At 60.0% G+C, this 11894-nt stretch overlaps 1 protein-coding gene across 2 annotated transcripts; it reads left to right on the top strand.

The window, feature by feature from the left end:
- The first annotated feature begins 1384 nt into the window (after positions 1 to 1384).
- On the top strand, positions 1385 to 11415 carry ENDOU (endonuclease, poly(U) specific). Of its 2 annotated transcripts, none has more exons than XM_074530780.1 (9): positions 1385 to 1727; positions 6375 to 6509; positions 6622 to 6657; positions 7551 to 7722; positions 7801 to 8000; positions 9137 to 9250; positions 9427 to 9533; positions 9780 to 9922; positions 10607 to 11411. In XM_074530780.1, exons 1-9 carry the CDS (start codon positions 1670 to 1672, stop codon positions 10719 to 10721), a joined length of 1080 nt encoding a protein of 359 aa, XP_074386881.1. In that variant the 5' UTR covers positions 1385 to 1669; the 3' UTR covers positions 10722 to 11411. The 2 variants fall into 2 exon arrangements, with proteins under 2 accessions (XP_074386881.1, XP_074386880.1); XM_074530779.1 differs by lacking the exon at positions 1385 to 1727 and adding an exon at positions 1744 to 2385 and having other exon boundaries at positions 10607 to 11415.
- Positions 11416 to 11894: the final 479 nt, after the last annotated feature.

Genomic DNA, 11894 nt, shown 5'->3' with positions numbered 1-11894 from the left:
GGCCCAGAAGGGGGATGGGGGTCCGGAGCAGGGATGGGGGTCCGGAGCAGGGATGGGGGTCCAGAGCAAGGATGGGGGTCCAGAGCAAGGATGGGGGTCCGGAATGGGGATGGGGGTCCAGAGCAAGGATGGGGGTCCGGAATGGGGATGGGGGTCCAGAGCAAGGATGGGGGTCCGGAAGCAGGGATGGGGTCCCAGCTGCCGGCGGCGGGGCAGCCCCTGGCTCTGCTCCCATGGCCCCCGGCTGTGCTGGAGCCCCCCAGAGCTCGGCCCTGGACTCAGACCCGGCCCCGCTGAGCTCCGGGCAGGCGGGGCAGAGCAATAGAGGTATTTTTGTACTCACGGCTGTGCTCCCCATTCTTCTCCGAGCCCGGAGTCACCCCTGCACCTCCACCCCCGATGTGACCTTGGGGACGGCCCCGGAGCTGCCCCAGGCGAGGTGACACAGCGCTGGCACCAGGAGGGGACAGCTCAGGAAATGACTGAGGGCTGAGGGAGCTCCAAACCCGGCCCTTGTTGCACCAAACGCCGCTCCCGTGCCAGCTGGCACAGCAGGGGCCGCTCCCTGCTCCGGGAGGGATCCCAGCATCACCCCAGCATTCTCGGGAGCTCTTTGGGGTGGGGTCTCACCTGCCCAGGTGGGGGGCGCAGGGTGGGAGCCTCTCACCCTGTCCTGGGGCTGTGGCTGCTCCCAAAGCATCGGGGTCGGGTCCCAGGTGAGTCCGGGGCTGCCCCCAAATGCTGCCCCTGCCTGGAACTGCCCCAGGCCAGGCCAGAGGGCCCTGGACCACCAAGACCAGCCGGGGTTGGCCACTCCTGAGCTGGTGAGAAGGTGGAGAAGTGTCTGGAGCAAATCCTGCCGGCTTTGGGATGAGTTTTCCCAGGAAAACACAGCAGGGAGTGAGGAAGAGGAGGCAGAGCCTGGTGATGCCCCTGGGGTCCCTGAAAATCACTGAAAATCTCCCTGAAAATTCCCTGCTCAGCTCCAGGCTGGGAACATTTCCCATCGGGGTTGGCTGGGCAGGGAAGGGGCTGTGACCCCCCCCGGGCCTGGCCTGAGCCCCCCAGGGCCGGGGAGGGTCCCTGGGGCAGCTCTGGGCTCAGGACCAGGCTGGGATGACCCCAAACCTCCCCCCGGGGCTGTGCTGGAGTTTTGGGCTTTCCTGGGGGCTCCAAGGAGGCCGATGCAGGGTGGGGAGTGGGGGTGACTGGGGGAACCCCAGTTCGGGACCCCCGTTCTGGGGGAGTGGGCAAAGCCCCCCGGGACCCTCCCCGCGCAGCCTCGGCCGCCCCCGGGGGTTGTGGAGCCAAGCCCGGGATTCTGGATTTACCGGCCCTCCTCCCACTGCGGGCAGCCTGTAATTAGCTGCGCGCTTAATGAGTTTTGGCCAAGTTGGGGTGCAGCCCGCCCGTGGGGCCCTCGCTGCCATCACGCCCCTCCCTCCTCCCCCCGTGGGACCCACAAAAAGCCGGGAGCAACGGGGAGCTGCGGCACTCCCGGCCCGATCCCGACCCGATCCCGGAGCTCCCGATTCGATCCCGGCGCTCCCGACCCTATCCCGGCGCTCCCGACCCCATCCCGGCGCTCCCGACCCAATCCCGACACTCCGGACCCGATCCCGGCACTTCCGACCCGATCCCGAGCCGGTCCCGGCGCTCCCGAGGGACGATGGAGCCCTGGATGCTCCTGCTGGGGGCAGGAATCGCCCTGGGCTGCGTGTCCGGCCGTGAGTAACCCGCCTGAGGGGCTGCAGGGTCCCGGGGGATGGGGACCAGCAGCTCGGTGCTACTGGGATAACTGGGATAACTGGGATGGAGCTGCCCGGGCTCCGTGGGGCAAGGGGAAGGAGATTTTCCATGCTGGAAATCCAGCCTGGGCTGGGGTGATTTTCCAACTCCCCTGGCTCGTCAGAGGGGTCCGGGTGTGTCTGAGCCTGCCTTGGTCCTGCAAAGCTCAAGGAATCTCCTTCTGGCTCCTCCTTTCCATGGAAAAGCAGCTTTGGGTGTTTTCCAATCCCAATCCCGTACCCACCTTCCCCCTGTGGGGCAGCTCAGGTGGCAAACGCAGCCCAGACCCGACCCCGAGGTGCCCAGGGGGGCTCAGAGGGCTCTGGGTTTAAGGAGGAGCTCAGGGCCACCAGGATTTGGCAGCCGGGATCCCACGGGGATGAGGAGGCGCTGAGTTCTTGCACAAAGCCTGAACTGCGATGCCCTGGCACTGAGGACGGGATTTCATCACCCCCGACGGCGCCAGGAGCTCGTATCTGATGGCCCGGGAGAGGATGAGTCCCCCTGGGATGAGAGATGAGCAGTTTTGCAAGGCCAGCTCACAGGAGAGGCTCCAAACCTGCGTGGGGCTGGGAGCAGGAGTTTCCAAACTCCTGAGTGAGTCCTGAGTTCCCAAACCCCTGAGTTCACAAATTTCCTATGTGAATCCTGAGTTTCCAAACTTCTGAGTGAGTCCAGAGTTCCCAAATCCCTGTGTGAGTTCCCAAACCCCTGTGTGAGTTCCCAAATTTCCTGTGTGAGTCCTGAGTTCCCAAACCCCTGAGTTCCAAAATTTCCTGTGTGAATCCTGAGCTCCCAAATTCCCGAGTGAGTCCTGAGTTCCCAAACTCCTGAGTTCCCAGATTTCCCATGTGAATCCTGAGTTCCCAAACTCCTGAATTCCCAAATTTCCTCTGTGAGTCCTGAGTTCCCAAACCCCTGAGTTCCCAAATTTCCCATATGAATCCTGAGTTCCCAAACTCCTCTGTGAGTTCCCAAATTTCCTGTGTGAGTTCCCAAATTTCTTCTTTGAGTCCTGAGTTCCTAATTTTCCCATGTGAATCCTGAGCTCCCAAACTCCTGTGTGAGTCCTGAGTTCCCAAATTTCCCGTGTGAATCCTGAGTTCCCAAACTCCCATGTGAGTCCTGAGCTGTTCCAGAAGGAAAACCCATGGTGAAGGTGCCTGGGGAGCTCGGCTGCCTCGTGGCCAGTCCTGGCCACCTGCAGGACCTGTCTGCTGGCCCTGGGACCTCTCCACTTCTCCTCGTGTGGGCAGTGGGAGATTTCCCCTGATTGTCCCCCAGGCAGGGCTCACCTGTGGGTTTGGAGGGTTTGGGAAGCTCAGGGCGTCCACAGCTCTGTCCCACGTTCCTTTGTCCTTCAGATGTTTCCTCCTGGAGCTGGGCTGGGTTTGGATTTGTGTTTTGCTGCAGGAACCGGGTCCTGAGTCAGGCCAGGGGCTCGAGGACGCGGCTCTGGCTGAGCTGACTCATCCCCGTGCCCGAAAGCAAACTGGGAGCACTGGGAGAGCTCCGGCACCTCCCCAGAACTCGGAGGATGGAGCTGGGCAGGGAACAACCCCCCTTACCCTGGGCACCTTGAGAAAGAGAAATATTTCTGTGCTTTGATCAGCCAGAGGAAATCTGGGGCAGGATCAGCCAAAAAATCTGGGGGCAGGATTGGCCAAAAAATCCTGGGGCAGTATCAGCCAAAAAATCCTGGGGCAGGATCAGCCAAAAACCCCTGGGGTGGCTGAGTGTGGATGGGCTGTGTCCTTCTGTCCTTGTGTCCTTCTGTCCCAGGCCACCGCCCCTGTGGCATTTCCAGCTCTCCCAAAAAAGCTCTCCCAAAAAGCTGAGGACCCTGCAGCGATTTAGGGTTGTTTCAGGGATTTAGGGTCGATTTAGGGTTGATTTAGGGATTTAGGGTTGATTTAGGGATTTATGGTCGTGTCTGAGTGAGGAGGAGGAGCTGTTCCCCTGCCCTGAGACTGCTCAGGTGCTCTGTGGCGTTGGGGATTTGAGAATTTAGGATTTGGGAATTTAGGATTTGGGATGACGCTGAGCCCGCCTCTCTCATCACCCCTCCAGGAAGAGCTGAGGATGCTGCAGCGATTTAGGGTCGATTTAGGGTTGATTTAGGGATTTAGGGTCGTGTCTCAGTGAGGAGAAGGAGCGGTTCCTCTGCCCTGAGATTGCTCAGGTTCTCTGTGGCACTGGGGATTTGGGGATTTGGCATTGGGGATTGGGGATTTGGGATGGTGCTGAGCCCGCCCCTCCGAGGGCTGAGTCAGGGTCAGGGCCCTGCTGGGACACGCTCGGGATGCTGTGACACTGCTGGGACACGCTCGGGATGCTGTGACACCCCCGGGCCACACGGGACCAGCACCAGAACGGGCTCAGCAGTGACGGGGCAGCGTGGGCAGCTCCTGCCTTGCACAATCCCGCCGGGATTGAGGCTGGAAAAGCAGCGATGAGCGAGCCAGGGGGGTTTATCCCAGTGCAGCTCACTGGGGGAATGGGGCTGGGGCTGGACTGGTCACACTGGGAGGGTCTGGGCAGCGCTGAGCCCCCCATCCATGGGGTGTCCCTGCCGTGGGAGTTCTGAGCCCCCCATCCATGGGGTGTCCCTGCCATGGGAGTTCTGAGCCCCCCATCCATGGGGTGTCCCTGCCATGGGAGTTCTGAGCCCCCCATCCATGGGGTGTCCCTGCCATGGGAGTTCTGAGCCCCCCATCCATGGGGTGTCCCTGCCATGGGAGTTCTGAGCCCCCCATCCATGGCGTGTCCCTGCCGTGGGAGTTCTGAGCCCCCCATCCATGGCGTGTCCCTGCCGTGGGAGTTCTGAGCCCCCCATCCATGGCGTGTCCCTGCCATGGAGGTTCTGAGCCCCCCATCCATGGCGTGTCCCTACCATGGAAGCTCTCCCAGCTCTTCTCAGGGGCTTCAGGAGAACCTCAAGACCCTCCCGACTAAAATAATCCTGTTTAAAGGATTTACAGGGGATGGGAAGCCAGGAGGGAAAACCAAGACAGGAGCTGGGGTTTGGTGGGGGAGAGGGAGCCAAGGGGTCCCTCAGCACCTGCAGGGCCAGGGTGACATCACCAGGCACAAATAATTGTGGTGAAGTGACAAAGGGGACAAACAAGGGAAGGCAGGGGGAGTTTGATGCCACCCTCACGGCCTGGATGTCACTGTCATCACCTCGATGCCACCCTCACGGCCTGGATGTTGCTGTAATCGCCCAGGTGTCCCGGGACAGGAAGAGCCACATCAGGATTTGCCCCGGGGCCACCTTTCACCCGGGTTGGGCAAACCCGCGGTGCCTCAGATGTCGGGAGATTGCAGCGGCTGTGCCAGGGAGGGCAACGCCCGCTGCTCCAGGGCTGCCTTTGCCAGCTGGGACAGGGACAGCCTGTGGGACAGGGACACCGTGTGGGACAGGGACACCCAGCTGGGACAGGGACACTGTGTGGGACAGGGACACCGTGTGGGACAGGGACAGCCTGTGGGACAGGGACACTGTGTGGGACAGGGACACCCTGCTGGGACAGGGACACTGCTGGGACAGGGACAGCCTGTGGGACAGGGACACCGTGTGGGACAGGGACAGCCTGTGGGACAGGGACACTGCTGGGACAGGGACACTGTGTGGGACAGGGACACCGTGTGGGACAGGGACAGCCTGTGGGACAGGGACACTGTGTGGGACAGGGACACCGTGTGGGACAGGGACACTGCTGGGACAGGGACACTTTGTAGGACAGGGACACCTTGCTGGGACAGGGACACTGCTGGGACAGGGACACTTTGTGGGACAGGGACACCTTGCTGGGACAGGGACACTTTGTGGGACAGGGACACCCGCTGGTACAGGGACAGCCTGTGGGACAGGGACACCCTGTGGGACAGGGACACCCTGCTGGTACAGGGACACCCTGTGGGACAGGGACACTTTGTGGGACAGGCCCACCCTTGTCCCTCTGAGAGTGTCCCTTGTCCCCTCCAAGGCTCCACCGCTGCTATTTTCAGCTTTGCTTTGCGTCACCACGCAGGTGCTCAGCAGCTCGTTAGTTATGAACAGCTCGGGAAGGAGTTTTCCCAGTTTTCCCTGTTTTCCCAGTTTCCCCAGTTTTCCCAGCACGTGCAAACGAGGCTGTCAGGAATGCTGCAGCTCCTCCAGGGGGGCCGGGCTCATCCCAGAGTGAATCACGGGGAGCAGTTCCAGGAGTAACCCGGGGTACTGGGGCTCATCCTGGGGTGAATCACAGGGAGCAATTCCCGGGGGCTGTTCCCCAATGTCACCTTGAGGTTGTGACAAACACGGCCCGAGAGGAGCAAAAAAAGATCCTGGATGGCTCCTGGGCTGCCTGGGGCTCTGGAGCTCATCCCAGGGTGAATCACGGGGAGCAGTTCCCCAGTGTCACCTGGAGGTTGTGACAAACTCAGCTGGAGAGGAGCAACCCTGGTGACAAAGATCTCCGATGGCTCTTGGGCTGTGTGAGGCTGGCCCGGGAGGGGACAGAAGTGACACAGGGGACGCTCCAGGGTGGGGATGGCCTCACTCAGCCCCTCCTGAGTGCCACCCCCCGTTTGTGTCCCCGCAGATCTGTACACAGCCCCCGACTCGTGCGAGGGACGCTGCGGGGAGCCCTTCAATGAGGAGGACGAGTGTCACTGTCACCCCGAGTGCGGGGCAGAGCACAACTGCTGCGAGGACCACGAGAGGCACTGCGGGCCCGGTGAGAGGGATTCGGGGTGTCCCGGGGTTGGTTCCGAGCCTCTGCAGGTCCCCAAGGTGTCCCCAAGGTGTCCCCAAGGTGTCCCCAACTCCTTTTCCTCTCTGCTCCACAGGTGGGGAAGGCGCCGAGGGAGGAGCTCGAAGCCGCGGTGAGTCCGGAGGGATGGAACCATCCCTGGGTGCCTCGGGGTGTCCCCTCCATTCCTTGGGGTGTCCCCTCAGGTGCCTCGGGTTGTCACCCTCTATTCCTCAGGATGTCCCCCTTTAATTCTTGGGGTGTTCCCTCCATTCCTTGATGTGTCCCCCGTTCCTCTGGGAATCCCGTCCCATTTCCATGGATCCAGCTGGATCCCTCTCACCTTTCCATGGATCCTCTGGATCCCCTTCACTTTTCCATGAATCCCAGAGCTGTCCCCAGCCCCTGCCTGTCCCCACAGGGACATCCTCACTTTTCAATGGATCCTCTGGATCCCACTCCCTTTTTCATGGATTCAGCTGGATCCCTTCCGTTTTCCATGGATCCCCTTCACCTTTCCGTGGATCCTGCTGGTTCCCACTCACTTTTTCATGGATCCTCTGGATCCCCCTCACCTTTCCATGGATCCCCCTCACCTTTCCATGGATCCTGCTGGATCCCCTCACTTTTCCATGGATCCCCCTCACTCTTCCATGAATCCAACAGGATCCCCTCACCTTTCCATGCATCTCCTTCACTTTTCCATGGATCCTGCTGGATCCCCTCACTTTTCCATGGACCCTTCACTTTTCCATGGATCCCTCTCACTTTTCCATGGATCCCTCTCACTTTTCCATGGACCCCCTCACTTTTCCATGAATCCCCCTCACTCTTCCATGAATCCAGCTAGATCCCCTCACCTTTCCATGCTTCTCCTTCACTTTTCCATGTACCCCCTCATTTTCCATGGACCCCCTCACTTTTCCATGAATCCCCCTCAATTTTCCATGGACCCCCTCACTTTTCCACGGATCCCCCCCTCTCCCCGGACCCCCGAGCCGTGCCCAGCCCCTGCTCTCCCCACAGACGGATTCTCCAGCAGCAGCGGTTCCATCTCGGAGCAGGAGCTGCTGGAGCTCTCGGAGCAGCTCTACGGGCTGGACCACAACAAAGCCCGGCCCAGCGACATCGCCCTGAACCCGCAGCACCTGGCGGGCCCCGACGAGACCGGCGACAAGCAGGACCGGTCCCCGCAGCCGTGAGTGGCCCCGGGAGGGACAGCGGGGAGGGACAGCGCGGTGGGGAAGGAGCTGCGATCCCAGCAATTCTCCCCCAGGCTCTACAAATACGTGAACGAGGCGCTCTTCTCCAAGCCCACCTACGCCAGCTTCATTAAGCTGCTGGATAATTACCAGAGGGCCACGGGCAGGGAGGAGGAGGTGACGGCCGAGGAGCTGCGGGAGCAGGAGCGGTTCCTCCAGGAGGTGATGGAAACGGAGCTGATGAAGAAACTCTTTGTGTTCCTGCAGGGGAAAAGTGAGTGTGGGGCAGGGCTGGGGAATGGGGGAATCCCAAGGGGAGGCAGTCCAAAGCAGCACACTTCATTTTCAGGAGGCTTTTAATATAAAATTTTATTTTAATTTTATTTTTAACGGGTTTTTTAAAATAAAACCCCTGTTTTTATTTTAGCATGCATGCTTTTTACACATCCTTACAAAACTCCTAAGTTTACGCTTCGCTCACTGCTCACGAGACACAAACAAAGTGCTCATTGGAATAATTGCAGGTTTCTCTGATTTATCCTTTTCTTTCTTGGTTTCTATGTCAACGACCTTGGTAGGAAATTCTTTCAGGGCCAAACACGGATCCTCTTATCAAACTTCTCTCTGGCTCTCAGGAATCCCTGAGTAAAAAAAAAAATAATAAAAAATCTTTCTCAGCTCAGGTGTTTATTATCTCTAATCTATGTTATGATATTTCACATTCAGACTCGGGTGTTTATTATTTCTAATCCATGTTATGATATTTCACATTCAGACTCAGGTGTTTATTATTTATCCATGTTAGGATATTTTGCATTCATATTCAATTTCACATTCAGACTCAGGTGTTTATAGTTTCTAATCCGTGTTAGGATGTTTCACATTCAGACTCAGGTGTTTATCATTTTTTACCTGTGTTATGGTCTCACAGCAGTGAGTTCTGCAGTCCTTCATTAACCAGGCACAAAATGGCCAACAATCTCTTGTTATAAGATATTTTAAGGCTAAACTATCTAATTAATAAATGACACCTAAATTATTTTCACTTTTAACCCAATAACTAATCACTCAAAGTCCTCAATGCAGATTTTTCTGTCCAATTACAAAACACCACCCAAACCCACGAAAGAGAAGGAAGAAGAACAACCTAAAACCTCCATCTTGCTCCGTATTTATTTCCATATTCTAAACCCTTAAACTCTAAGTTTTCCACCCTGTGACATTACACACTTCTAATCAAACCACACACCTGTAATCCCGCTGCTATTAATCAATTTTGGAATTGATTGATAGCACTTCTTCACAGCCTCAGGTCAAAGGCAGCGCTCTCCTGGGGGTCAGTGTTTATCACAGAGAAAATCTGAATTTCTCAGCACCCAGAGCCCCATCTCTGCCCTCCTTTCCCTGCAGATCGCTACAGCTCCGAGCAGGAGTTCCTGCAGGACCTGAACCAGATGTGGTTCGGTCTGTACTCCCGAGGGGACGGGGAGCGGGATTCCAGCGGCTTCGAGCACGTGTTCTCAGGTAGGTGCAGTCCCACCCCAATTTCCAGCACGTGTTCTCAGGTAGGTGCAGTCCCACCCCAATTTCCAGCACCTGTTCTGAGGTACAGCCCTCCCTGGTCTGGTTTTGAGCTCCTGTTCTCAGGCCCAGCCCTCCCTGGTCTGGGGGCTCATCCTGCTGTCCTCTCTGTGTTTCAGGGGAGGTGAAAAAGGGAAAAGTGTCAGGATTCCACAACTGGATCCGCTTCTACCTCCTGGAAAAGCAGGGCGTCCTCAACTACTTCAGCCACAACTTCGACGGGCCGGTGAGAGCTCGGGGGGCTGGGGATGAACCCACAGATCAGGGGGCTCCCATGGGGATGAACCCCCAGATCAGGGGGCTCCCACGGGGATGAACCCCCAGATCAGGGGTGTCCCAAGCCTTGAGGGAGAGATTTGGGGCTGGGGGGCTCTGCTGGGACCCCCCAACCTGGCCGTGAGCTGCTCTGGACCCTCCCTGGAGGGGCTGGGGGGGATCTCCACCCTGCTGAGCCCCAACCCCTCTCCCCCAGTGGGACACGTACCCCGACGTGCTGGGGCTCCAGTTCAGCTGGGACGGCTTCTACAAGGAGGTGGGCTCGGCTTTCATCGGCTGCAGCCCCGAGTTCGAGTTCGGCCTCTACACCCTCTGCTTCCTCGCGCGGCCCGGCCGGGCGTGAGTGCTGACCCTGCGTCCTTCTGTCCGTCCTGTGTCCCTCTGTCCATCCTTTGTCCATCTGTCCATCCCGTGTCCCTCTGCCCATCCTGAGTCCTCTTTATCCATTCTGTGTACTTGTTTCCTTCTGTCCATCCTGAGTCCTGTCCATCCCATGTCCTTCTGCCCATCCCGTGTCCTTCTGTCCATCCTGAGTCCTCTCTGTCCATTCTGTGTACTTGTGTCCTGTCCATCCCATGTCCTTCTGCCCATCCTGAGTCCTTCTGTCCGTCGTGTGTCCTTCTCTGTCCATCCCGAGTCCTTCTGTCCATCCCAAGCCCTTCTCTGCATCTCCCGAGTCCTTCTGTCCATCCTGTGTCCCTCTGTCTATCCCAAGTCTGGTCCTGGAGCCAGCAAGGCCTCCCTGAGCCCCATCAGGGCTGAGGTTGGCCCTGAATTTGGGGAGGGATGGGATGGAGATGGATTTATGGGATGGGATGGGGATGGAGATGAGATGGAAATGAGGGTGGGGATGGGGATGGAACAGCATTGGTTGGGGACACCAAGAGCACCCTGGAGATGGGGTTGTGGGATGAGGGGCTCAGGGCTGGAGCACCGTGCCTGTGGGGACACTGAGACCCCCAGAGCCCCCCTATGGGGCACAGACCCAGATCAGGGCGGTGACAGGTGTTGGTGTCCCCACAGATGCCACCTGAGCCTGGGCGGGCACCGCCTCAGCGTGCAGACCTACCCCTGGACCAAGACCACCTACGACGGCGGCAGGAGATTCATCGCCACCGCCTACGTGATGTCACCCTGAGCGGTGACGTCACCCTGAGCCGTGATGTCACCCTGAGGATGACGTCACCCTGAGTGGTGTCACCCTGAGGGGGCTCGGGGGGGGGGCCGCGGGACAGGAGCGGCTGCACCGCGGGTCCGGCCCGGAGGGGACGGTGGGGACCGAACGAGGGGACACCCACGAGGGGACACCCACGAGGGGACACCCCCAGACCCCGCTGTGTGTGGCGGGCCCAGGCTCGGAAGGGAAGGGAAGGATTTGGCACGGAAAGGAGGATCCTGAGCAGAATAAACACTGCCCTGGCTGGAGCACCGCTGGGTTCGGGGTGTCCTTAGAGCAGCCCCCCCTTTATCCCCCTCCCCGCGCCCCATTTCTCCCTCTCTGAGCCCCTCCCCAGGCTTTGTTCCCCCCGGACCCGGCCGCTCCCGGGGGCTCTGTCCCCTGGAGCCCCTCCCCATCAATTCGGCTCTGCCCCGGCCCAGCTGAGCTCTCCCCGGGGCCGCGGCTCCCCAGAGCCCCCAAATCCCCCGGGCCGGGGCTGCTCGGGGCTGCAGCTGCTCCAGCACCGCCCCCAGGGGCTCCAAGCAGAGCCCGGGGGGCAGCGGGACCCCCAGGCCGGACCCCCGGGCTGTGGAGATGAGACCCCACTCTCAGGACAAGCCTCGAGGCACCGGGACCCCCCCAAAACCCCTTCTCCCGTTCACCCCCAGATTTGGGGGGTCCCAAGTTGGGGAGGGGTGACAGCCACCAGCTCCCCCCCTGTCCCCGTCCCCTCCTCCTGCAGCTGGGGCTGTGGAGATGTCACCCCACACACGGGACAAGCCCCCCACCCACCCTGAGACACCGGGACCCCCCAACACTCCTTCTCCCGCTCCCCCCCAGATTTGGGGGGTCCCAAGGTGGGGAGGGGTGACAGCCACCAGCCCCCCCCGCTGTCCCCGTCCCCCCCTCCTGCAGGCGCGGCCGGGGGGTCCCAGGGCGGGGAGCTCGGAGCTCGGAGCCGCTGACAGATGGTCCCGGGCAGGGCGGGCGGGCCCCGCGCCATCTGCCGGGGGTCACGGGTGACCCCGAACCCCGCGCGGGGAGGGGGCGATGCCACAGCTTGATTTATAGAAATGCGCTGGGAAAGCGGGGAGGGGGCGGCTTTGGGGGGCACCCGGGGTGTCCCCGTAGCTGGGGTGACACAGGGGTGAT

The sequence above is a fragment of the Zonotrichia albicollis genome, chromosome 33, assembly GCF_047830755.1.
Source record: "Zonotrichia albicollis isolate bZonAlb1 chromosome 33, bZonAlb1.hap1, whole genome shotgun sequence".
In the NCBI taxonomy this organism is placed as follows: Eukaryota; Metazoa; Chordata; class Aves; order Passeriformes; family Passerellidae; genus Zonotrichia; species Zonotrichia albicollis.
Note: the sequence above shows the minus strand (reverse complement) of the source record. Positions and strands in the feature narration are given on the sequence as shown.

Coding starts and splice junctions, on each gene's coding strand:
- ENDOU (XM_074530779.1), top strand. CDS start 2,268: ATGGCCCGGGAGAGGATGAGTCCCCCTGGGATGAGAGATGAGCAGTTT. Junction 6,510..6,621: donor CGAGAGGCACTGCGGGCCCG/GTGAGAGGGATT, acceptor TCTGCTCCACAG/GTGGGGAAGGCGCCGAGGGA. Junction 7,723..7,800: donor CAGGACCGGTCCCCGCAGCC/GTGAGTGGCCCC, acceptor ATTCTCCCCCAG/GCTCTACAAATACGTGAACG.